The sequence below is a fragment of the Urocampus carinirostris genome, chromosome 15 (assembly GCF_059441175.1).
Source record: "Urocampus carinirostris isolate Australia breed hairy pipefish chromosome 15, RoL_Ucar_1.0, whole genome shotgun sequence".
NCBI lineage: Eukaryota > Metazoa > Chordata > Actinopteri > Syngnathiformes > Syngnathidae > Urocampus > Urocampus carinirostris.
In genome coordinates this window covers 15,016,792-15,044,241 of record NC_142363.1, presented here as the reverse complement: position 1 = coordinate 15,044,241, position 27,450 = coordinate 15,016,792, and the positions used below count along the sequence as shown (strand labels likewise).

The 27,450-nt window shown below is 38.9% G+C and overlaps 2 protein-coding genes across 3 annotated transcripts; one reads left to right on the top strand and one right to left on the bottom strand.

Moving 5' to 3' along the window:
- Positions 1-3,254, top strand: mrpl35 (mitochondrial ribosomal protein L35). Its single transcript, XM_088353747.1, has 4 exons — positions 1-126; positions 294-459; positions 2,762-2,906; positions 2,980-3,254. Exons 1-4 carry the CDS (start codon positions 96-98, stop codon positions 3,166-3,168), a joined length of 531 nt encoding a protein of 176 aa, XP_088209873.1. The 5' UTR covers positions 1-95; the 3' UTR covers positions 3,169-3,254.
- On the bottom strand, positions 3,252-26,353 carry reep1 (receptor accessory protein 1). 2 transcript variants are annotated; one of them, XM_088353745.1, is made up of 8 exons: positions 26,188-26,353; positions 21,435-21,507; positions 18,493-18,569; positions 18,212-18,332; positions 14,929-15,042; positions 11,415-11,568; positions 8,730-8,920; positions 3,252-7,248 (listed from the first exon to the last, which is right to left on the bottom strand). In XM_088353745.1, the coding sequence occupies exons 1-8, from the start codon at positions 26,217-26,219 to the stop codon at positions 7,174-7,176; spliced, it is 837 nt and encodes a 278-aa protein (XP_088209871.1). In that variant the 5' UTR covers positions 26,220-26,353; the 3' UTR covers positions 3,252-7,173. The 2 variants fall into 2 exon arrangements, with proteins under 2 accessions (XP_088209871.1, XP_088209870.1); XM_088353744.1 differs by lacking the exon at positions 26,188-26,353 and adding an exon at positions 21,583-21,708.
- Positions 26,354-27,450: the final 1,097 nt, after the last annotated feature.

The window sequence follows — 27,450 nt, the reverse complement described above, 5'->3', positions numbered from 1 at the left end:
TAAAGTTGCCGCTAGGCGGTAGCATTGCCTCTTACAACAACAACAGCGTTGAACCGCACAGGACTCCGTAGTGACGTAATCACCCAGACGAAGACATGGCAGCCCTCTTGGCGAGGAACTTGTCAGGTATGTCATATAAAAATAACCCCTTAAGCAGTTGTTTTATTAAACAGAAAGTTTCATCATATGCTGGGTACATTATTGACCTAATGCTGTGAACGATTGCAAAGTGATGAACTCGTGTTTTTTATTGCAACCGAGTCCCCGTGTGAAAATGTCCCTGTATTCCGAAGGCTTGCTGAGGTCGTCGCTCTCTGCCACATTCAGCACCCGGAACGTGGCTCGTCTGTCCGGCTTCGTCCAAGCTACTCGCCCCCTCTATGCTCCTTTTGTCCCGTCTGCACGCTCTGCTTTGCCCGCAACAGTTTGTTCTACATCGCGATGTGGCCTCCTCCAACGGTAAGTGCCAAAGAACCCATAGCAATCGTTACATCCTACTGTACGCCTATGATATCGATACCTTAAAATCATTGCATTATAATGTACCTCAATAACTTGATAATGGTACAAATCTGGCGCAGGATCATCATTTTAAACTAATATTGACATTGATGTCAGATTTCCCGATGCTAAGTAAAAAAAAGAAGTGACCTCTGCAGTTTTGCTGTTTAGTATAATACTATATAAATATATACTGTATAAGATATATTTCCCCCCTATTTGTATAGCCCTTTATCACAAAAAGTCTCAATGGGTTGTACAGAGAACAACAAAAAAATAGCTAGTAAAATATAACATCAGCTATATAAAATACCTTTGTGGGAACGTGTATATTTTAAGCAAAATACGGAAAAAGCAAATGTGTAACTTGGTTTACATAGAATCCAAATTCCAAATATGATTTCAATGATAGTATAATTGTAAATGTAAATATAAATTTCATACTCGGGTAAACACATTTTATTACATTAAGTTGATGGGGCTACCGCCTCATATGAAAAAAACCTCCCAAAATGTATAGTTATTTTCAGGAAATTCCTCACAACACATACATTTGGAGTTGGGAGAGGGGATATACGATTCATCTTTGATACACTGTATTAAGGCAATAAGAAAAATTAAAATTGATTTTTACCACTGGGAAACGCTACCTTATTTTTGGGGAATGGCCAGAAGAAAAACTGTTTGCCAGCGGAACTTTTTTTGTTGTGGTTTAAGCTCAAACTTGATATTTAATTCTTGGTGAGGCACAGATCTGCAAATTGATAAACCTACTGTACAGCTTATTCATCATTTGATCAGCAATATTTAACGTGTTTTGTTTTAAGAAAATGCATTTTTGACTTAACTTTATACATACTGTAACATAGAATAAATAAATAATAATTCAAATCGTCCTACCTTTTAAATGCATGCACAGCGGCTTTTGAACAAAAGCATCGATAATTTGTTTGTAAAAGTCCTTGTTTTTTTAAGTTTGACACTCCTGCGGGCAGTGATGAGACAAGTGATTCTCACTGGCTACTGGATCTTAGTATTTGAATGGTAAATGTAAACACTCAACTGTTTTTGAAAAAGAAAATCCCGCAATTTTGGAGTTAAATGAGAAATAATATTAACACTGAACAAATATTACCATTTAACACACACATATATATATATATATATATATATATATATATATATATATATTTTTTTTTTTTTATTATTTTTTTTTTTTTTTTTTAAACAGATCCTTATAACCGGAGCAATTTGCTGCCACCTATTGTCAAGGAAGACTCTTAACCCTGCTAATAAATGGAAGTCCCTACTGGCGCCAGACAGCGGCACGCCTTTTGTAAATACTTGTGAATTTGTTGGCACCAATTAAATGAAAATAGAGAATTTCCCACGGCACACAAGACAAGGTCGTATGGCATTCAAGTGTGGCTAGGTTGAGAAACATTCCCTTGGCCTCAAAAATTGACATCATTTCTTATGTAATGTATAGTTTAAAATCATACCCTGATTTTAAGGTAAGTAAATCGAGTTTGAATATACCTGTTTTTCATTATACAGTTATCCCATTTCTGTATTGGGGTTTTCGATACTTTACGGATTTTGAATTGTATTGTCTTTACTGTTGTTGATATGAATGTATCTTGCCTGGAGTCCTGCGTTAGACAGCACACAGCAAATGCTATTACGGGGGCAGTATAGGGAGGGGTTTGATTGTGTGTGAATGTTGCGTGGGCGGCTTGTTACATCAAAATGAAATTGATGAATTAAATCGGACGCTGAGGAAGTCAGAAGAGTGCAAAGAAATGCTTATCACCACAAAGTGCACTTGGATTGTTATCAGGTTCGGAAAGGGATGGTGAAACGGGTTCGGGAGAGAAAGCAATAGCGAGGCTGCAGGGCGGCCTACTGCTACAGCTATTTCAATCATCAAGTCGGCCTAGCTTGATTCGATGCTAGCGTTCAGCTAGCCACCTGCTCTCTAAATTGCTTTCTTACACTAAAAGGAGAAGCCCTCCAATTTCGTTTTACTAATGTGTAATGACAACCAAAATTCAACTGCATTTCTGTGTTCTGCGTTTCTATTTGTAAATCTATAGTTACTTTGTTACAGTCATCTATATTATCTGTCACTGATGTCTAATAAATGTTTCTACTTCACGGTTTTGGACTACGGCGGGACTTTTTGGGAGCACAACCTCACAAAAAACACGGGATTACTGCACTCACATAGGCATAATAGTGCCCTCTTCTCTTCCACCAGGCTATCTGCTTTTAAACCCCTTTTGTGTCAGCAACCCAGCAGAAATCTTATAAACTACGGTCTAAGAAAGGGAAAGAGGAAGTCCGTAAAGTCCGTCACACAACGGTTCATGAGGCTGCACTGCGGTCTTTGGATTCGACGCAAGGTGGGATTTACATCCTCTTATGTGTTATATTAAAAAGTGTTCATTTTTATTTTTATTTTTGAATTGTGTACAGGCGGGTTACAAAAAGAGACTGTGGAAGAAGTTACCAGCCAGGAGAAAGCGACTACGGGAACACGTCATTTGTAGCAAAACACAGAGTAAAAAGTTAGATAAAATGACGTCGCCGTTTTGGAAGAGGAGGAACTGGTACGTGGACGACCCATACCAGAAGTACCACGACAGAACCAACCTCAAGGTGTAATTGTTAAATGTTTATAAATCTAAAAAGTCAATGTCATCCGGTTTAACCCCACTATAGGCAAAAACAATAAAGTCAGTCACATCAAACATTTGCTTCACGTTTAATGGCAATTTAAAACAACAACACATCACCGGTAGCGTACATCGATTTGAAATCATTCTGGCCTGCCAGAATAATAACTGTAACGCTGCGAAGTTGAAGCATTTAATAATCATCATATTAATTCATCCAAAGCAGTGGACTTATAAGATTTTGTGTCATTTTCCGAGGTACATACACGTTGCTGTTAAATGTTTAGTTTACATTTGCAGGTTGTAGTGGGCTGTGTTTTCCAGTAAATTCATCCATGGTGTACTTGTGCAGGCAGAAATTCATAAAGCATTTTCCCATGACTATATTTTCAAATTCTTAATTGCTGTGTCGAGTATATCTACAACATACAAGTGATTGGAGCGTAAACGAGACAAATGTACCTGAGAAGCTATTGTTTCAGCGCAAATGGTGCAGTGATGACCGCTTTGACTGTGCACACTCAAACATAACAGTGAGACTCCTATGTGGTAAAGGCTCAGGAACCTGAAGACAAAACGATGAGAGCCCACTGTGGTCATAATTCAAGATAGCAAGTGAGTACAATAACAAAAGGTATAGTAAACAAAACGCAGTGTCTATCTGGGTGATAACTGAATTTTGTTTTGGACAGCCCCTCATAAAACCGAGATTTGGAATCTATAAAGACTCCATCAGTATTTCCCTAGTAAATTTGCTTAGGGACATAGATCTCTAAACCTATAACTGAAGGTTATTGTGTTCAGAATAATATGAATAGGCAAAATGTATTTTTTAAAAATGTCTGACATGCCAGGTTTCATTGCTTGACTCAGCCCACTCCAAGACTGATATTTTTATCATTGCATTTTTGATCACTTAAACATCAATAGAATCAAACGTCACAGTGGAGGATAAGATACCTTACAATAATGCTAAATAACAGTTTGCCAATACTTAGATTCACCCAAATGAGCCATTGCATTTTGTTGCGCAAATGTAGAGGACAAATAAATTTTTCTTCTTTTTGGAGGATGAGTAACACTCCCTCAAATATTATTTTGAGATTTAATTTTTTTTACACGAAGGCAAACATCTTATAATGGTATATTTAGAAATAGTTATCATTTGTGGCTGTGACTGAAACGAATCAAGTCAATTTGATTGGCAATGAGATCTCTTTAGAACACTACAGTACCTTAAAGGGACAGGGTATACTATTTAGTGCCACCTTGTGGTACAAAAATCTTCTAATGTTATTTATTATATTCATAGGTCGAGTTATGTGTATTTCTCTTTGCGGAATCCATACCTAGTAGTTACTGCCATGTATGTCCGGCATATTGCTGCTACGCTGCAGCCTGTGGCACTGCTTTTCATTTGCATTAGACAATACAGTGACATCTAGTGGTCAAATGTTACACAATGTACCTTTTAAAGGAAAAAAGTGACCACTTGTTGCTGGGCAGTATTTGACTACAAGACTTTGCTGTAAAAAAAAAAAAGATGTTGCTGTATTTCGCAGCGCAACCAAAAATAAGTGCTAAAAAGCACAAGGAAGGATACAAACTACTGAGACTAAACAGAACCCTTTTTCTTCTCATTCATGCCCAGTCAGTTGCGAGGTTTTTGGATCTTTGGGTACCTGTAGTAGCAAGATGGCTGAAAATTGTCAGTTCCCTCATGGTGAGGCTCATGTTATGTACAATAAATACAAACTTCGACCTACGAATGTTTCTAAAAATTACCTATTTAAATAAAATTTTTTTTATCGTGAATTAAGATTTTTATCACGTGGGGCTAAATAATACACACTGTCCCTTTAAATAACTGTTATAAGCTATTTAGGGATAATTTAGATAATGAACAAACAAAACGGATTTTGAAAATAATTTACATGACAGCAACAATTCGTGGGCAAGTATCAGAAATGGCAGCGAATGAATACACGTAAACTAAATAGTTCAAAAGAAAGAATTCTCATTCGCGGCCAACCTAGTAAATATAATTGACGTTTGTAGCCGTCAAAGGCACTGGAAAATTTAGTGCCATTGACGGCTAACCACGTCAAACCTCAATTCACTTCAACGGAGTTGCCAGTGGATAAGTGAATGTGTACATAATCTGTAGGAATTTGATTGCAGAAATATCGAGACAACCACTACTTCATCGCTGATAAGTTTATTCTGTTTTTGAATTTTGAACTTGCTAGAAGAAAAGGAGAAGACTGTACAAATATCCTCCCCATGCAAAATTACTTTTTTATTCTAAAGGTCCTCCTCTGAGCCCTTTCTTGTTATTAAAAATCCTAGATTGCAAAAAGCAGGTCGCCCTAAAGGGTGTGGGAATCAAATGACAGCAAAATGATGTAAACAGCCCGTAATAGTCAAAATGACAAACAACATTAAGGCATAATAGTCAAAATAACAAACAACCCTGGTAACCTATGCAATATCGTTCACAAGTGTCCAATATCAAAAACAGAATAAGTTTATCAGTTGCATTGAGGGGCTAATTGCTAAAAAGAAAATTATGTATTTTGGTAAAACCTGCCTGATTACCTACTCGGCATCTGTGATAGTCCCTCATTAAAGCTTCAATTGGTGTACCTTAAATTCCGAAACTCAGAGTGCACCTGCTAAAAAGCCGCATGCTCAAATCTAAGACTGAAACTCAATTTTGTCATTGTACAAGTGTTACTGGATTTAGAGCCACAGACTTAAACAGTTCTAACTTATTTGCATCCCTTTCTTACATTTTAAACCCGGCGCACATCTGGCGCCAAACGCTTTGGAAATTCTGCGTCGACGCCTTTAGCTGCAGAACACCAACGGCACCGTGCCCCTACACATGCTGTGATGTCGTTTTCAGCTGGAGTTCTGCTCAAAGTTGTTTACGTCATGTGTTTCCCGCTGATGTGACCATTACAAAGACAAGCATGTATTTACTAGTTCGTGGTAAGAAAACCTGAATGAGGGGTGTGTTATATAGAATGTGAGCCCTATATTTTTAAAAGACCGCACCAGGGCAACCGTACTTTGGAGAATAGTGCCAGATTGCAACACAGACATATCTTTTTGTGTTGTCATTGTTGGTTTCCTCAGTAATGGATCAAATTGCATTCGCTAGTCATCTTTCCGTGAGGATTTGATTAAGGAAACTTTAGCGACCTTACATTGATGCTAATAATATTTTTATAGATAACTTCCACTGCTGTTCAATTCAGATGTATAAAGTGAAGACTTGATTTGTGGGTGGGAAAAGTTGAAACATTGTGAGTACTTTGTAAATATTCAATAAAGTACTTTCTGGTTTGTATTAAAAACTTTGGCAAAGAAAATGACTAATTTCTCAAGGAGGGTGCCATACATGATTCCAGACATCCCCCGAGGTTTTTTGTATTAAGAGCGCATGCTTGCTGTTTTCCTCGATATCGTCACATATTTATTTTAACCAGTGTTTGTGGGTAGCATAAAAGCAGCAGATTGTAGTCCGTAATTTACGATAAATAAGTCATTTACAGCTACCTGACTTTTCCTGACGTGCAGTTTTGGGGATTTTTCTCCTACTTTGGCAACAATCACTACAGCAGCCATGCTTTGGACACCATGTGGCGACTTTAGAGAACTGCTGTGCATTCTGTAGCACGTATGACTAAAACTGCAGGATTGGACTCACATGCAAATGTCCAACCACACCTGACGTGAAAAAAAAAAGGAAAAGAAAAAGAATACAAAGGCTCTGTACAACTTCAATCAGGTTTGGATCAGTATAGTTCTCGCTTGTTCTTGTATCACAACTGTATCATATAGACAGGTCGTCACAGGTCACTTTGGTAACCGAATTCCGAAGCATTGCTGCTTAAATCACGTAAGGTTCCCCGCTTTTTTTTTTTTTTAAATACGTGTTGCAGCAAGCTGGAGGCGGCTGGAGGCGTCGCTCGCATGGCGCTTGCGCTCACATGGCTTCGGTAGTGGAACACGCTGCAGCGCTCCGAGATCTCGTGAGAGGCCTTAAGACTCTAAGAGGAGGCTACAAGAGGGAAAAGAACACAAACCACATGATCACTTTAAGAAAAGCCTTTGATCGTTTTCGTCACGTTATTGACTCGTTCGCCTCCAACGACGGCGGAATAAGTCAAGGGTTTTTGTATGGGGCTGGCAGGGAATGTGCTAAGTATTATCACTTCCATTTCAAGCTCCTTTTTTGCGGTGCACTGCCCTGAAACAAGCATGCACTGATTTAATTTTCTTCAGGGGGAAAAAGTCCCTGCAAGGAAAGACATGTTTTTCAGTACACTCTTAAAGGAATGCATCACAACTTTGTTACAAAAAGGGTACACCAATCCCTTTGTCAAGTTAAAGGGACGCTGTGTAAAGTTTAACGTCAAGCTGCTGCTGGATTGTGTAGTGAAAACGAGTGCTAAAAAGGATAAGGGAGAATAGACAGGGTTCATAGACCATTTTCATGGCCAAATACAAGCAGGGACTTTCAAAGCCAATTTTCGAATTTCTTTTGCATCATTCAAAGAAGAAATCTGGTGTGATTTCATGCATCTTTTTACGTGGTCCACATTAAATGTCCATATTAATTCGTAATCCTTGCACTCATACAGATTTCATCATGTCATAGTGCCCTCTTAGCTGTAACATGTAGCAAAAGGTTAGTTTGCGTGGATTAGTAGCCATTGTTTGTATTTTCCGTTTTCTAGTCACTGTTCAATAAAAATGCAGTCTGCCAGCATCTTTCTGCATGTCCTCTTGGCGGTGTCGCGTAGGGGGGCGATGACGCTTCACGTGACATCCAAACTAATGCCATCTGCCGTTAATCACGAGGGAAGACGAAACGCAATAGCAAAGCGAAGCTGAATGACTTAGCGTGTTGGTATCATTTTTGAGCAGACTTGTTTTACTTTATTTATTGCGTTGTCGATGAAGTCAGACTGCCAAGAAACATGGCAACAATTTTTAGCATTTACAACCACACCCACATTTTCAGCACTTTTAAACCTTGAAAACACAACATTATATTTCAAGCACCCATACTAACTCTGTGAGAAGATTCAGAATATTTACCGTCATTGTCAAAAAGGCCAAAAAGCATTGTTTGGAGCATTCGTTCCTTATTTAAAGACAATACAAAATCCAGAGAACAAATATCCAGAATATATATCAATAAAGATTCAAGACTTCTAGATAAACCACTATGAACATTAAAGTGTGGACAAAGTGCCATAAAAACTAAACAGCAGCATAAGTCAATGTTAAGTGCAATTGTGTCTGATAGTCATCATAAATTACTAAGAAGAGGGGTGGAGAAAGTGGTGAGTCATGATGATATACTGCAACAATGTAACCAGTTTAGTTATAGAACCACTGCAAAAACGCGTGAAAATCATTTAGTGACACAGCATAAAAATAAAGCCACCGTGTAAGTGTACGAGCATTTTGGGAGCGAGTTAGAGGCAGGCGGCAGCCAACCTAGCACTCAAAATCACCAGGCTGTGCATGTACCTCAGGAACTTTTCTTTTCCCGAACCCAAATTGAGGGGGATTTGAAGCCCCCTGCCCACCTTTCGCTCCCTCCTCTGATTCGTCCAGAGGAGTGGGGGAAGGTGTGGAGGGGGGTGTGGTGTCCGGGGTCAGCGACTCTCGTGGCCCCCTTCGGTCGAATGCCAACACCTCATAGTCAGTCATGTCAAAATCTATAAAAGGGGTTGAGGAGAATTATCAATTCTGTTGTCAACTTTCAAGCCACTGACTGAAAATGGCGATGTTGTGCAAACGCTCTGAGACGGGGGTCGGGAACACACGGTTCTGGAGCTTGCATAGTGGCTCACTGTCAATTTTCCAAGAAGTTTACAAATTGAAAAGGATGGTCAAGGGAGCTATATGTTTTGTCTTACTCTCTCACTGTTGCCGGGTTGTAAAAACATTGTATACAGGTTGTCGCCTCGAACGCAGCAATGTCATGTGGTGGGCCTTTAGGGACTGCAAGGCCTCCTTTGCTGGCTTAAAAAAACTATCTGAATCGTGATGTTCATTATACTTCGTCATTTCATTGCTTTTCCCCTGGTTGTGCTGCTTCTAGATATATGCTTTCAAATGTATGCATTTAACCAATCTTATTTCAGTCATTACTTGTTGGCAGATTCATAAATCTACCTGGAGGCCTTCATAAAGATTTCTGAAGGCCCTGAGGCATGACATCAGTGTTGATAAAGCTGTTAATTTATCCAATCAGATTTCAAGTTGGCGTAGGTGAAGAGAAAAATCCTCAAGTCCACTGCTACTGTCGGACTTTTCAGTCATAGATCGAATAAAATCTTATGCCAGAAAGATGATAAGACAGGCTCGCTTCCAGCATTAGCTTTGATAGCAATAGAAAATAACTTCTTGATGGAACAGAAAAGTAAGGATAATCTCTTTAACAAAGTAATTGATATCTTCTTGAGAAAAGAAAAGACAGATTTTGTACACAAAAAAGTATGAATTTTGATGAGTAAAATTAGGCTATATTCCTAAATAGTAGTAAAATGTTATGAGGTTATTACTGACGCTTTTTATATGTGTCACAGCTGTAGCTGCAGTAAATGTTTTATAGCAAATATTAGTTGATGAGGGTTTGATTGCTTCAGACGTAGCACAACTAAAGGCCTAGGAAAATCCTGCCACAGTTGTGCTGTGAAGTCTTTGCTCTCTGGGTTGAACTCCTGCCTGGAGAACTCCAGGCATGTTCTCTGCTTGTTTTACGCTCCCTCCTTTGTCACCGGTGTCATAGCAGAGCTGTGCGGGCCCAAGCTTACCTTAAAGGGGCAGCGTCACAATGTATCTTGCTACATCCCTAATTTTAAAAGACCGTGAAAAGAGGGTGCTGCTGTGTTGTACCCATGCACTGACTTGTTTGCACAAAAATCAAACCTAAATTTTTGATTTCCTCTCCCTTTTTATATGTATAAATGCATGCTGCTGTTCTTGTTGCTCAGATAAGGGGCACGTTATGCAGGTTCCGTTTTGTTTTGAATCCTCAGAATACAAATGACATTTGGATTTCTGTATTGCATTTCTTTAATTTTATCAAAGCAATGAAACACTGTGATTCATTAATACTGCAATGAAATTAAACTTGAGGTGGTACCACACATCAGAGTGGTCACGTCATTCTCCAAAGGATGTGCTGCATCCAACTCAGTCATTTGATAGTAGGCTATCATAGATACATACAGCATGTGTTGCGTTCATTACAAAGTTTATATAAGGCTTTCAACTTTATGCAGCTCCCAAAAAAATTCGGATTTTGTTTTTTTGGTCAAATATGGCTCTCTTGACATTTTGGGTTGCTAACCCCTGATCTAAGAGATGAGACTCCAAGAGACCTTAAACAACATCGAGCCCAGATGGACAGTTATGGCGAGTGAATATCATTTGGCAGCAGTGCTTACACATTTCAATGTGCATGACATTGAGCTCAAGCAGTGAACCAGCTGCTGACATTTATCGTAAACTATGAATAGCCTTTGAGGACTCCTGACGGTACCTTTCTTATTGGCAGCTAATCCCTACAAAATGTTTTGTCAGCATAAATGCTTGAACCCTTTTGGGAGTCAAATAATCCCCAAAATGTCATCTACAGTATTTGCGCACTTCGTACCACATGACTTCAAGTACCGGCACACCGCAACTTCAAATCTCCACAGGAAACAGAAGGCTTGACACTAAATTGCCTTAATCTTCAATGTGGTCATCAGCTAATCTTCAAGTCCCAGTATTCTGTATGGACATCAGCTGACCATTTTCCATTTCAGTAGGTTGGCACTGCAGTTAAAATACTCAATTTATTTAAAATATCATATTGCTATCGTCCTCTTTTAGCGAAACATAAACAGCAATGAAAAACTAGAACGGTTGCATCAAAGGAAAAAGTGTTCACATGATACTGCATAGGAAAAGAATACCCCCAGCAGCTAATGTACTTGTTATCACAGGACACACTTGCCCGTTCCAAACCGGAAGACATGGCCGGGGGAAATGTTGAGGGGTTAAGGGTCACTTAGGAAAAAGTGAACTGAACGCTAGCTTTGGCTTTAGGCTTATTTTAAGCAATAAACAGACGATATAACTGGCCACGTGTTCCTGGCACAGCTGATTTTGACATAATAGTTATATTGTGTGTACTACACAGAAGGCAAAATGACGCACCTTTATTGTAGCTCTCGGACTTGCTCCGCATCATAGTGCGGGCCCTGTGCGCCTCTGCTCTGGTTGGCTGGGAGGAGTTAGCCGCGTCCGACTCGTAACCCGCCAGATCTTGCATGCTGAAACTCCTCAACCTGTCCGTCAGAACTCCTTGGCCCTGGGATGCCATCGAAAAGGGGATTCAGAATATATAAAATCAAATGTATTAGTAAATACAGTTTCAGCCGATGAATTGCCACTCCAGGTGCTTTATGTAAAAAGTCAGTGCACAATTAGATCCCCTCCTTTATCCCCACCCAAAACCCGAAACACCTAACGCACAGACACACAATGGTTAAAACAAGATAAAAACAAAATAAAGTATAATTATAGCAAGGCACAGACTAACCATGTGAGGAAAGGAACCTGAGGGAGGCTCATCCATACTGATGGGGATGTCAGCAAATGGCCTCCGGAAAGGGTTTTCAGCTATTCAACCACACGCCTACCAGTGTAGATTTTTAATGTTAACCACTTGGGCTCAAGCAGCTACGCGATTGAACCCCTGCCAGGAAAATGAATGGTAATTCTGTAATGCGCCTCTGAGGGTTTCTGAGGTACATCCAGGTCAGTTCGGGCTACGCCCAAGATCAGTTTGTGCAGTTGGTTATTTACTCTGTATATATATATATATATATATATATATATATATATATATATATATATATATATATATATATTTGGGATTTCTGGATTTTTCTTTTTAGTTTATCTCTCTCAAAGTGGAAATGCACCGATGATGAAAATTTGAGACCCCTCCATGATTTCTAAGTGGGAGGAATAGCAAAATAGCAGGGTGTTCAAATACTTATTTTCTTCAATGTATATATGGGCCAATAATAAATTTGCTTTCGATTGTCAACAGAAATAAAATTAAAGCTTTAAAATGACAATATTTAAAGAAAACTAAAGTAAATTGATAAATGCATTCTTGCTGTGGGACATTTTTCAATAATGATTTGTCGCATGATGTCAAAATAAATGAATAAACACAAAAACAGTAAAATCTAAGGCTTAAATAAATCATAAATAAATCCTTTGTCCCAGGTCAGAGTTAGGCAAACATTTTGAGGTGTAGGCTGCATAGGGTTAAAGAGTTTGGCAAAGTGATCAACCCAGGAGAGAAAAAACAGATTTACTTATTGATTTTATTTTGTTCTATCTACCGATAGTCTCCAATCCAGTACCTTGGCAATACATGAGGAAAATAAAATCTTGCATGTATGTGTGAGGAGCCAACTAAAGTTGAGAAATTATTTAGATCATACTCAAATGGACAATCAATAAAGGGAATTATCTCAAAATTGTATAAAGCTCTGCAAATGGATGTTAAGGAAAAATGGGAGCTAGAAGCTTATGTAGTGATAAAAGACGACGATTGGGAGAACATTTTGAAAGAGGGACAAAAAAAAACAGCAGTCCGACATGGAGGGAGTTTTAAGGGAACGTCAAAATGCGATACTTCTGTACACCCTCTATCACTTCATATCAGAATACATCCAATTTATGTTGGCTGCACTGTGGGAGGGTGGTGGATTACATGCATATTTTCTGTAATTTCCCTGTGATATTACATTTCTGGAGAAGTATTCAGACAGAAATAAAATTAATTATTGGTTGGGAGTTACAGTTGGACCCAGTGACCTATGTATTCGGAATTTTGCCAGAAGAGTTATTGACTGGTCAATACAAATATGTACTAAGGGTTATGATTTTGGTAGAAAAGAAAATGATCATAGTTTCCAGGCTGAAACCACAACCTCCTGACATAAAACATTGGAGAGACAAATTAAAGAAAATGTACATTATAGAAAAAAATCACTGCAAAACTTCAACTGAAACTAGATCAATTTGAGAAAAGATGGAAGCCTATCACAATTTTTACTTGATGTCTCAACACCTCACGGTTTATTTTTTTTCTTATATTATCGTTTTTTGTTGTCGTTTCTTTTGTTATTCATGTCAATTGTATATGTTTGTTTGTTGCTGTATGGTGGGTGACCCAAGCCTCTGTCGGTTTGTGTGTAAGAAATAAAAAGTAAAAAAAATAATAATAATAAAATAAAAAAAATCTATCATGTGGCCTCCTGCCATCGTTTTTAGGTTCAAATCCAATGACTGCTGAGCTATTTCTAGAATAGACCCACGTGCTACTCATTTGGTCCTGAAGGCTAACACTACCACAATTTTTAAGACAAAATCCACAAATTCCAAACACGGAACCTCTCAACAATTACGCTAACATGCTAAAACCCTTTGCTGAGTCTTGGAACCTGATGAGCCTGAGAACAAGAACCACGAACCCAGCCATCAGTTTTAGCACATATATACTATATCTACTTAAGAACGTTATCCATAAAATATATGGAGGACTTGAAACTGGTCCGTGGCAGACAAACAAGGTTTAGGGACCAATGCCATGTCACATTTTACAGTGGCCAGTAAGACCTTTATTTATTTGAAGGCATTTTTGGAATAGACCATTTGGATTAGTGGTGGGTCCATCTGCCTCAGAAGTTCTAGGTTCAAATCTTGAATGGTGTTTATATGGTTTCCAATCGCTTGCGTGAGTATTCTCCACGTGCTTCAGGTGCCTTCAACATTCAGAAAACATGCATGTTAGATTTGTTGAAGATTAGAATTGTGTCATGAGTGGGGATATTTTGTGCACTTGGAAGCAGATATGAAAACAGAACCAAATATTTTTCTGTGAGGGCCACAAAGTTCAAGGGTGGCCAAATAGTTTCGCAAGCCACTGTAAATGCTTAGATTAAATCCTTAGCTAGTCCGGCAAAGTATATTTTTTCTTGTTTTAAGATATTTAATCTTGTTTCTTGGGGAACATAAATCATTTTATGAAGCAATACTATTGTTTTATCTAGAGGATGGTAGATCCTTGGATTAAATCCTTAAAATGAGGATCTTCGAAGATATTCTTTGAAAGGAACAAAATCAGCTGCTAGAAAGGACAGTTTTGCTGACCTTATACATAAAAATCCTTCTTTAACTATAAAAAGAAGTTAAAATATCCTGAAACATGAAAGATTTTGACTTCAAATTATGCACATTTTCTGCCAAAGGGGTCACATTGGATTTTTCCCAGTGCAGATGTCACTGCATCAAATTAACTTAAAAATCATGCAGAACTTCAAGAACTTATCTAGAGGATGGTAGATCCTTAGATTAAATCCTTAAAATTACGATCTTGGGAGATCATCTCTAAAAATGAGCAAAATGATACAAGAGTCTTCCTTACTCTAAAAACAAGTTAAAATATCCTAAAATCAGAACTGTTTTACCGGGGTAAGATTACATTTTTTTGTAGTATGTCTTGATTGAAAAAAAAAAAACAAATGTGGCACTCTAGCACAATCAAAAAACAAAAGGATACACAATGTATCTATATTAAATCCCCCTGCAAAGAGTGACTTCAACTCTTTTAAAAAACAAATCCAAAAATGTTCATACTCGGCAATACCTTTGTTGCAGCCATGACTGCGGCCGTGGCGGCCACATTCAGCCCCTTCCTCCCATAATGCACCAGGGTGTCATAGCTTTTGTCCTTGGCTTGGCAGATGTAGTCATCAATATCCTAGGAGAAGTCACAAAACAAAAAACACTCGTATCTCATTGACTGACAAGTGTAACAGCATCAAAGAGTCAATTCCGATCGCACGAAACTCATCCCAGTGAAAGAAAGAGACAAATAGCATCACAGCAAAAGCGACAAACACACAATGGCGCATTTGTTTTCAGGATAGCCGGCCAACTCGAATGCTGTAATAAGAGGAGTCAACGACAGTATAAACAAGTGGCAACGATCTGTTTCTTTTTCTTTTTCTTGGCCAGTGTTGGGAGTAACACGTCACAAAGGAACATATTCCTGAAATGCAATTTAAACAACACCAAAATAAAGGGGTCATCTGTCTTAAACAAGATATATTGTGTTTTTTTGATTTCCAGAATTTGGGGCATATTGTGAAAAAAAACAGCCCCAAATTGGGTTTCCTTGTTTGAAACAACCCAAAATTCAGTCTGATTTTAGTAACTTAAAAGGAGAACAGTTGCAATATACAATACAGGGACATCAAGTGGCCTATAATTACACAGTGTCCCTTTAAAACAGGGGTTGGGAACCTTTGTGACCCAAAGAGCCATGATGGCAAAATATATATATATTTTATTTCAGAGCGAGAGAGCCATAGCACATATTATAAGACAAAATTCAACAGAACCACCAAACTCGCTCTACAGACAAAAGCTGATTTTTCAGCTTATGTTATTTCACTGTGGGACGTTAGATGATTTGATAAAATGTATAAAAAAATAATTACCATGCCAGACCCTGTGTCCCATATCAACAAATATACCACTTTAAACTTGTCTCCCTCCCGCAGTTAAGATCGTGGAGGCTCATTTTGACTTTCATTTTTTCTGTAAATGATGGTTTAGAAACAAGGTGCAAGTAGAGTTGTTTTGTGAATATGTCACAAAAAAAACTACAAAGGAAAAGTTTCTCTTCACCGCAGTGGGCGCGTATAAGAGAGGGAGCGGTCCTATGTGTCCAGAGAGCCGGCCACCCCGACCGCTCATCAATTAAATTCACCCACTCCTACCGCTCACCCAGTCAAATTGCTGTGTGCTTGGATGGTGTTTTTTTGTGTTTACAGTTTGTTCTGTGGGTTTTTAATCATAAAGTGCCTCAAAAGTGAACATACATTATTTATGAGCTTCCATATAAAGGATTTCTAAGCATCGTACTGCCACAATGGGGTATGTTGGTATGAACCGCAACTGTAAACTGTAGTCAAGACTATGCCCTTTATATACTGGACCGAACATTATAAAATATCAGTGTTGGTAAGGCAAAGCACATACCAAACTCGTCTTAGTGATCATCAGACTTGGAATGCTACAGAGAAAATTTGCACTGGCGGCAATTTATCTCCGAGACGTATTTTCTTATGAAAAGAGCCTTATCTGGCTCGTTGGGCATAGGTCTACAACCCCTGCTTTAAAACAAGGAAAAGCAGGCTCTCTGAGACAGGTCCATCACCATTCTAAACAAGACACAAGACTTTGAAAACACGATGTATCCTGCTTATGCATAGAAAATCAGTATACATATTTTATTTTCATACTTTAATTTGAAAGCATGGTGCTGGTAGTATCGCACAATTTTTCCTGTGCAGTTATTCGGACACTCATACAACCTTGAAGTAGTAGGCAAATCAAGAGAGTGGCCTAACACTTTTTATGTTATTTTCCTTTTTCAAGTCTGTTATTATTATTATCTTTTGTGCAGTTTTAGGGAGGCGGCTTCAATGTGAGTATATTTGCAACTAGAGTCTAGTCTTTGAGTCTCCTTGTGATTAAGGGCTATACAAATAAACATGACTTGACTTAACTTTCAGATACACGCTACTTTTAAGTAATTGATAACTGTAACTACCGTATTTAGCAGACTAAGGGGCGCACATAAAAACCCCAAATTGGGAAGAAATTTACAAGAGCGCCTTATAATCTGGTGAGCCTCATATACTGGTAAATACCCAAGTATGAACTTGGAAATGCATAAGAATGATACTGCATACAGTAACTGATGAAGATTTTTGTTCATGGTAACGTTTTGTACAAAAATACATACTATTCATTGAAAAATGTTAAATGATATCGCATGCGATAACTGTTCTGCCTTTGAGAAACTGTGGTTTTTGAGTGCCTTCTTGTCGTTAACATGTTAATTGTTGCTAAATTATTCTTTAGTGGAGAAAACAGATGTCATGTTTAATGAAATCAATTATTTTAATTTTATGCATTTATGGTTTTTTAATGCAACCCTAGCTCCTACGGTAGAATGATTCCATACACCTTATAGCCCAGTGCGCCATCTATAAAATAACTCCAAAATTCTTGGGCACATTTTGACATTGTATATCTTGGGCCTTTTTAATAATATGAAAACACATATGGTAAATTTAGAACGTTTTTAATCTTTTACACGGAATGTTCAATATGTTCACTGTGAGCAGCATTGGTCATACGACACACATCGAGCCGATAGTCAAATTCATGCTAAACGCGTCACAGCATTGCTTGTCAATGCTTGCAACAGCTTCTGGAATAGAGGGCACATAGACCAATCCTTTCACAAATCCCCACAAAACAAATTTGGGTTGAGATTTGGGTGACCAGGACATGAAATTGTGATCATTCTGCCCAGACCGTCCAATCCATCTGTCTGGCAGGGTTCTGTTCAGAAACTGTCGAACCCTGAGTATCCAGTGTGGTGGCGCACCATCCTGTTGAAAAATGAAGTCACCAAACTCTTTCTCGTTCAATTTATCCATTAAGCGGTTTTCCAGCACGTTGAGGTACATCTCACCATTGACTGTTCCAATTTAAAGGAATAATGGTCCATAGACAGCTTTCTTCGACAGAGTACAAACACGAATAACAGAAGCTTTGACAGTGGGACGGCAAGAATTTGACTATCGGTTTGATGTGTCGTGTGACCAATGCTGCTCACATTAAACATTTTTGAACATTTATCGTAAAATTGAGATGACAAGCTTTCTGAATTTACCCGATGTCCAAGATATTTGGAACACTCTGCACATCACAACAAACTAATTTTTGGATTGCGCCTTATAATCCGGTACGCCTTACGGTGTGGAAAATACGGTAGTTCTCTTGTTTTTTTTTTCAGTAACGCGACCAACACTAGAGAGAACGTGGCAAAACAAGTAGAGAGCGTTCACCTTTTCTTTAGAGGAAAGAGTAGGGTGTACAAACTTCCTGTAGAGCACGCTGGAGCCTTTAGTGTACGGCGACAACAACCACACCACAAAGGCTATCTTCAGTTCATAGTAGAAAGGAATCCTGGAATGAATGTGAAGGCACGCAAACACAGTCAGGAGGATTACTGGATTACTTTCAGTTCTATCTATTAAGCTTCATTATGAGCCGGCACTTAACAGTGAGCTGTGCGAGCGGACAGAATCAATTTGTATAGTTTAGCTTTAATATAAAGGCTACTTACCAGCAAAGAAACATGTCTGTAAATACTTCCACCGATGTAAACAGGGCAAATATTATCCAGTACATCATCCATTTCACCTAAAACAGAGAAAAAAACGAATTATTGGTGGCTAGCTGGCTTGATAGGTAATGTTAGTTTAATATTTAGTACTAGATAATAAGGATGGGCGAATCGATCCTGTCATGATGACTGATTGATTTCACCTGTGCCCGCTCGTTTGGCGCCAGCCGCTGCTGGCTTCCTGTTTGGTTCCCCGTCCTACTTAAGCTCAGTCCTTTCAATCGCCTGTTGTCAGTCTGTCAGCGAACCTCTGTTTCTACAAGGCAAGCATTTTGACTCTGACTCCGTCGGTCCTGCTTTTTCACCCGTTTTCCACCCGTCCCTTCCGATTTCCCCGTTTGTCTCCGGCTGCGACCTGTTTTTTGACCCTGACCACGTTTTGATCCCCCTGTCCCTGAATACGACTTGTTTTTTGATCCCGACTACGTTTTGCTCTCCTGTCCCGGCTATCGACCTGTTTTTCTGTCTACGACACAACAATCTACCGCTACGGAAGATCCACTTCCGCATTCGGAACACGTTCCGATTCTGTGAGCGGCTTTCTTCTCGCGTCCAGCATGCACCGGATCGCAGGCGCTGCCTTTCCTATCTCAATAAACTTGTGGTAAACGTTTGGCATCTGGGTCCTAATTTCGTTCTGGTGGTGACAGATCCATATATCGATGTTATTGTTACTAACTAAATACTTAGATCAGATCGATACTATTATCCTACCACTTCCCTCAAAACTCCGCTTCCCTATGTAGATCACGCAGGCCCACTCTCCTTCACCCATTGTCCTCGGCCACTTTCTTAGTTTATGACCTAGTCATGACTGATAGGCACACTTTCATCACCCCTCCCTACCTGGCCGGCCGCTGCATCCTGCCTGTGAGGCAGAAGAGAGGGACAAATCTATGTGTCCAACCCTATCAAATAAACTGCTGGATTAATTTTCAGAAAACTACAGAAAAGGACAACGGCAGATAAAATTTGTGAGATAAAATGGTCTGCTACTGTGGCAACAGCACAATTTTACATACATATGCGAAAAAGAGAGCAACAAGCTGCAACCAAAAATGTAAGCATGTGACTGTCCTGAACAAAAACCTGTAAATCCATTGCCAATGAGTGACAAATGACACTTTATTTGCATGATTGACTTTATTTTCAAAAAATTGCGCATGGGAAGGTATTTTAGTTGTCTCGTTGCACGGGATTTTCAATAGAGTGCTTTTTTGTTTTGTTTGTCCTGAAAAAAATTGTAACGGAAATATTTCTCTGTTTTATACTGTTAAAGGTTAGTAGTGTAGTTATTTAATACCTAATGAATAATCAATATTATAAACCATGTCAAGGGGAGAAGGGTTCATTTATTCAATGATCAAGAAATTTCCAAGCAAAAAGTATCAGTGTCAGATAGACATGTGTAGCGACCCTCGTTCATGCACGACACAAGGTTTCACAATCTCTGGTTTATTGCCTGCATTCAGTAAATAAAACAATACAAAAGTCAGGGGTCTCTGTTCTCGACTGCGATTATCTTCAACGCTTACAAAAATCACTTAAGCTACGGCAAGCGCTGAAGCCCATAAAGTGCCAAACGAAAAAAACAGTCGCAGACGCCCATGACTTAACAACTGAATGAGGTACCGGAATATTAACAGTAATACAACAAAAACACAGATTTTGTGAGAATTAAAAAAAACATTCAAAACAATCAAATTTCAACTCTGTTACACATGAATCTATACTATCGAGTATTTACTTGGATCGATCGATACCAAAATCCCAAGTATCACCCACCCCAGCAAGCTATCGGGTTTTCTAGGTGTCTAGCTATCTAGATGACGAGAAAGCAAAATCTCTAAGCATTATTATTATAATGTGTTGTGGCCGCTGGTTTAATCAACCTTTCTAGCCATTGTGAAGATGCACATATTTATTATATATTGTTTATACGTTTTAATCCTTTCATCTTTAGAATTTGTTTTACTTGCACTGAAAGGAAAAGCCCTCCAATTATTTATTCATTTATTCACTCAAGAAACACTTTTCACCCAAAGGTTTGCAGTACACCGACCGTCAAAAATCTCTATAAACTCATTCCCAGCACCAGTTTCATCTTTTTTATTTTTTAGTTTCTTAAAAGTTAAATTATTGTGTTGCCTGAATTGAGAGTATTTTTTTTGTCTGTGGTTGATAATTTCACTGAAATTTTAAGATTACTGTTACATTACTTTGTTACATTACTTAAAATTTTTAATATATTTTTATCACTGTTTTGTCATTAAGATAAATGATGTGCAAGATTCATACTTTATTTGACTTATTTTAATATTTTTTCAGTGCAATCATAAACAGTTTCATCAAACAAAGTAAGTTATTAAATATACTGTGCTACCTCATGAGCAGATAATCAGTATATAAAAAAATGTTTTCTACTGCCACCTACTGATATGGATAAATGTTACTCGCTTAATACTGAAAGCAAATATAGCAACAGTCAAGTCAAGTCATGTTTATTGGTACAGCCCTTAATCACAAAGAGTCTCAAAGGGCTGCACAGACCACAGATTATTGCAAATCACAGACTGTTATTACACCATCCCCTGATCTAAAACTTACATGAGGGCAAGGAAAAACTCAAAACCTCAACATGAGGAAAATGAAAAAACCTTGAGTTTATATGGCAGAGATAAAATTGGGCAATTTATTGCAGCACATTAGACAAAGTCTCACGGCACACTGATTGAAAAACAATGATCTAAAGTTCTTCAATCGAGCAGTATCCGTTCAAGTTCTTTGACACCTATGAATTACTTTCCGGTTAGACAGGTTTTCGGCACCTTGTCTCCAAAAATATTACACATCCTAGAAAAGTCAAAAGAAAATGTACTTACATATTCTTTCACGTCTTTGGACTTGACGGCTTTATAAGATGAGTAGGCAGGGTATAAAGTTCCAAACACAAGTCTGCAAGAAAATTGCCTCAAGATTAACATGGGAAATTGAAATGACAACAATGTTAAAATGAATGGATGTACATACGTTAACAGGGTATGTATTAACTGGATGAAGGTTACCATCTTAATTGACGTAATTCTGCCTCAATATTTATCTTATTCTGAAGCTATATAAGAACTATTTACGCTAACCTCTCAATGTCAAGACTCTATGACACATGATCGATGATGAAGTCCTTTTGTCATCATGATGTAACACTGATGTCATTTTAGCTAGCAATTTATGATAAAGGTTCCAGCAATGAAGTCGGATTTAGGTAGGCTTCGTTTTTTTTTTTTTTTTTTTCCTGTTCGGCGATGTTGTTGTTTTTTCCTGTTCTCAGGCACCGTTTGAGATAAAGTTAGCTTGCATGGAGACACCTGCGGCCTAGCCAAGTTGGTCGCGCTAACAGCTGAGGGCGAGCTGATCAAGTTACTGACCCGCACTCTGCATAAATAGAATGCGCTTGTCGAAGATCACCATTTTGTGTACTGTAAACCAGAGGTGCCACACGATGTCCATTTATTGAAAGCGAATTGATTATCAAGTTTAATTTAGTAACTTCTAAATACTCTGAATTTCATATTCCCAGCATGAACATTTGTCATTTTAATTGCCTCTCATCATAGAAAACCAATATTTTCTGTGTTGAATTGAGGAAAAACGTTTTTCTGATGTATGTCCAAATCTAATGGTAATGATTTGATAAAACGATTGTCCGTGTTTCTTAATTGAGCTACAGTGTCACATTTACAACAAAACCCCAGTTTTTATTTTTTTGTACGAGTTCTTAGGTGACCAAACCGCCCCGTTCCAACCCTTAGAGCAGGGTTGTCAAAGTCAAACACAAGGATGGGCCAAATAAAAAAAAATAGCCTACAAGTCAAGGGCCGGTCTGTTAAGAATTTTTCAAATGACGCATATAGTTTAGTGTAGGGGTCTGTGAACACCAGGGTGCTTCCTGAGGAGAAGTGAGGTGCCCATAGACCTGTTTTTAAAAAAACGTTGGGTCATTGTGATTTTCTAGGATTTTTTTTGTGTGTGGTTGACGAGTCTATTTAACCAGACCACCAATAATTAATCAGATAATAACATACTATTGACATGCTGAGTTATCATTTTAGAAATGCTTATCAAAATGGGTGCCCTTTTCACTAAAAAGTCACAAAAAGTAACTCTCATGAAGGTTGGAAACCCCTGTATTTGAACAAACCCCCAGTTCCAACCCTAAATTCTGAATACCAAACAGTTAGGCGGTGGTTATGTTTTTCTGGATGTCTTTGGTATGACTCAGCCAGAGATTGAACCCCTGAACTCCAAGTTTCAAGGCGGGAACTCTACAACAGCACCACCTATCTTATCTCTCATCGGTCAGGCCACACATTTGAGTTCTAGAAATGTAACCCTTTTTTCAAGAGGTATTATTTTGGAGGTACAATGTTATGGCCTGATATCAACAAAAAGGTATAATAAGCAAAGAATCATTTATATATATATATATATATATATATATATATATATATATATATATATATATATATATATCATCTCATGGTTATGGCCTAATACCAACAAAAAGGTGTAATAAGCAAAGAATCATATATATATATATATATATATATATATATATATATATATATATATATATATATATATATATATATATATAATATCTCATCTCATTAGCTGCACCGCTTATCCTCATTAGGGTCGCGGGGGTGCTGGAGCCCATCCCAGCAATCATCGGGCAGTGGGCAGGGGACACCCTGGACTGGTTGCCAACCAGTCGCAGAGCACACAGAGACAGACAACTCACTCGCACATTCCCACTAGGGACAATTTGGACCGGCCAATTAACCTAATATGCATGTTTTTGGAATGTGGGAGGAAACTCACGCAAGCACGGGGAAAACATGCAAACTCCACACAGGAGGTTCGATCTCATGACCTCAGAACTGTGCTGCACACGCGCTAACCACTGCGCCACCGTGGTAATATATATATATATATATATATATATATATATATATATATATATATATATATATATATATATATATATATATATCTCATCTCATCTCATTAGCCGTACCGCTTATCCTCATTAGGGTCGCGGGGGGGCTGGAGCCCATCCCAGCCATCTTCGGGCAGTGGGCAGGGTACACCCTGAACTGGTTGCCAGCCAATCGCAGGGCACACGGGGACAGACAACTCGCTCGCTCATTCACACCTCGGGACAATTTGGACCGGCCAATTCACCTGAAATGCATGTTTTTGGAATGTGGGAGGAAACCGGAGTGCCCGGAGGAAACCCACGCAAGCACGGGGAGAACATACAAACTCCGCACAGAAAGTCTGGAGCTGGATTTGAACCCACGACAGGTTCCCATGACATGAACTGTGCCGCACAAGCGCTAACCACTGCGCCGCCGTGCTGCCCTTTATATATATATATATATATATATCAGCTCAGTAGCCTAGATGGTAAGGCGCCCGCTTTGAGACTGGGAGGTTCGGGTTCGCGCCCCGGCCGAGTCATTCCTAAGACTTAAAAAGTGGTCGGCGGCGCCCTCTCTTGGCTGCGGCTGCATCGGGTCAGGTGCAATCGACATTTCGTTCTGTGTACATTGTTACACAGAATGACAATACAAGGAAATTATTATTATTATTATTATATATATATATATATAAAATATAATATAAAATATATTTATCAGAGTAAATGTTACATGAGGGCAAGGAAAAACTCAAAAAACCTCAACATGAGGAAAATGAAGAAACCTTGAGTAGGTACAGTCTCAAAGGGCTGCACGGACCACAGACTATAATGACACCATCCCCTGATCTAAAACCAACATGAGGGTAGGGTAAAACTAAAAAAAAAAAAACCTTAACATGAGGAAAATGAAGAAACTCTGAGAAGGGACGGTCTCAAAGGGCTGCACAGACCACAGACTATTGCAAACTACAGACTATTATAACAACATCGCCTGATCTAAAACCTACATGAGGGCAAGGAAAAACTCAAAAACCTCAACATGAGGAAAATGAAGAAACCCTGAGAAGGCACAGTATCAAAGAGTTGCAAACAACAGACCATTATGACACTATCCCCTGATCTAAAACCTACATGAGGGCAAAGAAGAACTCAAAAACCTCAACACGAGGAAAACGAAGAGACCTTGAGAAGGGACAGTCTCAGGAAGATATAGTAGAACCTCAGGTTCGAGAGTGTTCTCCATTCGGGCCCCGGTGCTGTGGAATGCTCTTCCCCCTGAGATTCGATCTGCAACCTCAGAGGAAAAGTTTAAATCTAAGCTTAAAACACACTTCTATTCAATAGCTTATGAATGACCTATATTTCATGTTGACAAGTTTTGTGTATTATTTGTTATTGCGACATCCGTTGCAGCCTGGTCACTCTGGAAGAGGGATTACCTCTTGTGTGGTCCCTTCTCAAGGTTTCTTCATTTTCCTCATGTTGAGGTTGTTGAGTTTTTCCTATCCCTCATGTAGGTTTTGGATCAGGGGATTGTGCAATAATAGTCTGTGGTTTGCAATCATCTGTGATCTGTACAGCCCTTTGAGACCCCTTGCAATTAAGGGCTATACAAATAAACGTGACTTGACTTGACAGAGTCATTAGAATGTATTGCTTGATTTATATGATTATATTGGAATATATTTGTCAGGTTTTCGATAGATTCAATTAGGTTCCCCGGACTAGATGTATCAACATGAAAAATTGTGGTCAAAAAATACGCACTTTCAATTTAATAAAACGTTTTTTTCACAGCCCTACTGTACATAAACATCGGCCATTGTGAAAGAACACTCATGTAAATTTAAAATATTCTGTATAGATATGGGGCGGCACGGCAGATGAGTGGTTAATGCATCCGCGGCACAGTTCTGAGGTCATGGGTTCAAATCCAGCTATAGCCCTTCCTGTGCGGGGTTTGCATGTTCTCCCCGTGATTGCGTGCCAGTACAGGGTGTCCCCTGCCTACTGCCTGAAGATAGCTGAGATGGGCTCCAGCACCCCCACAGGATAAGCAGTTCAGATAATGGATCTATAGATTCGCCCCATGCAGCTTATGATGTGTAGGAGCACCCTCTTACAGTAGAATTGAAAAATTCAGTAATATTAATAATTTTGGATGGATAAAGAAGGGTGTATACTTCTTTAAAAATGGCTGGATTTATTCTTTTAGTGCTTCATATGTTACTGCTTGTAACCTGAGAACTAGCTGACCCATCCCTTTTTTTGTGTTTTCACCCCCACCGATGTATAATATCAACACGTTATTATTGAGTAACCGCCCATGCAGTTACATGCGAACCTTGGCTTTTTTGGCAAATAGATATACATGATAATAACAATAACACAACGCCATGGCGCGTTAGACGGCTGCTTTAAACATGGTAAAAATAAACAGGCCCACCTCTTAACATTCCTCTCGAGTCGCTTCTATTTGGTGACATTTGGGTTGCATTTTGTCCCCCCACACCCCAATAAGAAAAATACACGTCCTGTGTTTATACAGGGCCGGAAAAGCACTCCGATCGCGCGTCCGTGAAGGCACCATTTATAGCAATTCTCGTCTACGCTTTGGTGTATAACAATATAAATAATAACGAATGACTTACACCACAATCCTGGAGATAATCCAAGAGACCATTGCGCCGGAGAGGCGTCAGAACGCACTGGCTGCTGCTAAGGAGGAGTTTCCTCCTTTTTTCCCCCTTTCTCCTCCTGATGATGACAAACGAGTCAAGGCGACCAGCGCGGGCACGAGCAAACACGGACGCGAACGTCACGCAGTACCGCGTAAAGCCAAAAGGGGCGCTGTTGTGTTGAAAGCTGAAAAGAGGCACGCCTTGAAATCAATGGATTTCAACCTTTTTTTGAGTGATGCAACCCCCAAAAGACAGGGGTGTCTCACTCATTTTAGCTCAGGGGCCACATGGTAGGAATGCCATTCTCTCTTAACGGCATAAGAAGTGTGCCTTAGCTGGAGGGATGGGGGTCATTTTGGAGACTCACAATTAAATTATGATATGGGGAATAAATATTTGATTATGAAACGTTATAGAGTTTTTTTTTTCATATTTATTTTCGTCACTAATATTTAATGTGGGCAGCACGGCGGTTAGCGCATGTGTGGCACAGTTCTTCTGAGATCGTGGGAACCTCCTGCATGGGTTCAAATCCAGCTACCGGCCTTACTGTGCGGAGTTTGTATGTTCTCCCCGTGCTTGTGTGGGTTTCCTCCAGGCACTCCGGTTTCCTCCCACATTCCAAAGACATGCATTTCAGGTGAATTGGCCGGTCCAAATTGTCCCTAGGTGTGACTGAGCGAGTGAGTTGTCTGTCCCCGTGTGCCCTGCGATTGGCTGGCAACCAGTTCAGGGTGTCCCCTGCCCACTGCTCAGAGATGGCTGGGACCCTAATAAGGATAAGCGGTACAGCTAATGAGATGAGATGAGATATTTAATGTAGTGTTTATCATGTGGTTTTGTAAAAATAATAATAATAATAATTCATCAAGCCACCACTGCTTTTTTATTGTTATTCTGTTAAGATGTTTTTTTAACTGTGTGGACTTTTCATATTTATTAAAGAAAGGAGCTAAATTTTCTTTAAACTTCTGCAAAGACCCTGTAAATTTTTGTTTTATATTCTACTTGGATTTTTTTCCATGAATATCCTGGAGTGACACTAATCTTGTTTTTAAAAATGTACACTATGTTGTAATTAATGACAATAAAGGCAATTCTATTCTAATGTTGATGCATCTCTCTAAATTCGTTATAAAATCCCATTTTTATAAACTGAAAAGTATTTCCAATTTAAAAAAAGCAACATTAAAGTACTTAAGAGAGCAAGTGAAGAAAAAAATAAATAAAACC

Excerpts from the sequence above, each read along its gene's own strand:
- mrpl35 (XM_088353747.1), top strand. The coding sequence starts at position 96 with ATGGCAGCCCTCTTGGCGAGGAACTTGTCAG. Across the intron at positions 127-293 it reads CTTGGCGAGGAACTTGTCAG|GCTTGCTGAGGTCGTCGCTC; the intron begins GTATGTCATATA and ends TGTATTCCGAAG. Across the intron at positions 2,907-2,979 it reads GTCTTTGGATTCGACGCAAG|GCGGGTTACAAAAAGAGACT; the intron begins GTGGGATTTACA and ends AATTGTGTACAG.
- reep1 (XM_088353744.1), bottom strand. The coding sequence starts at position 21,620 with ATGGTAACCTTCATCCAGTTAATACATACCCTGTTAAC. Across the intron at positions 18,333-18,492 it reads ACAGACATGTTTCTTTGCTG|GATTCCTTTCTACTATGAAC; the intron begins GTAAGTAGCCTT and ends CATTCATTCCAG. Across the intron at positions 11,569-14,928 it reads CAGTCATGGCTGCAACAAAG|GGCCAAGGAGTTCTGACGGA; the intron begins GTATTGCCGAGT and ends ATGGCATCCCAG.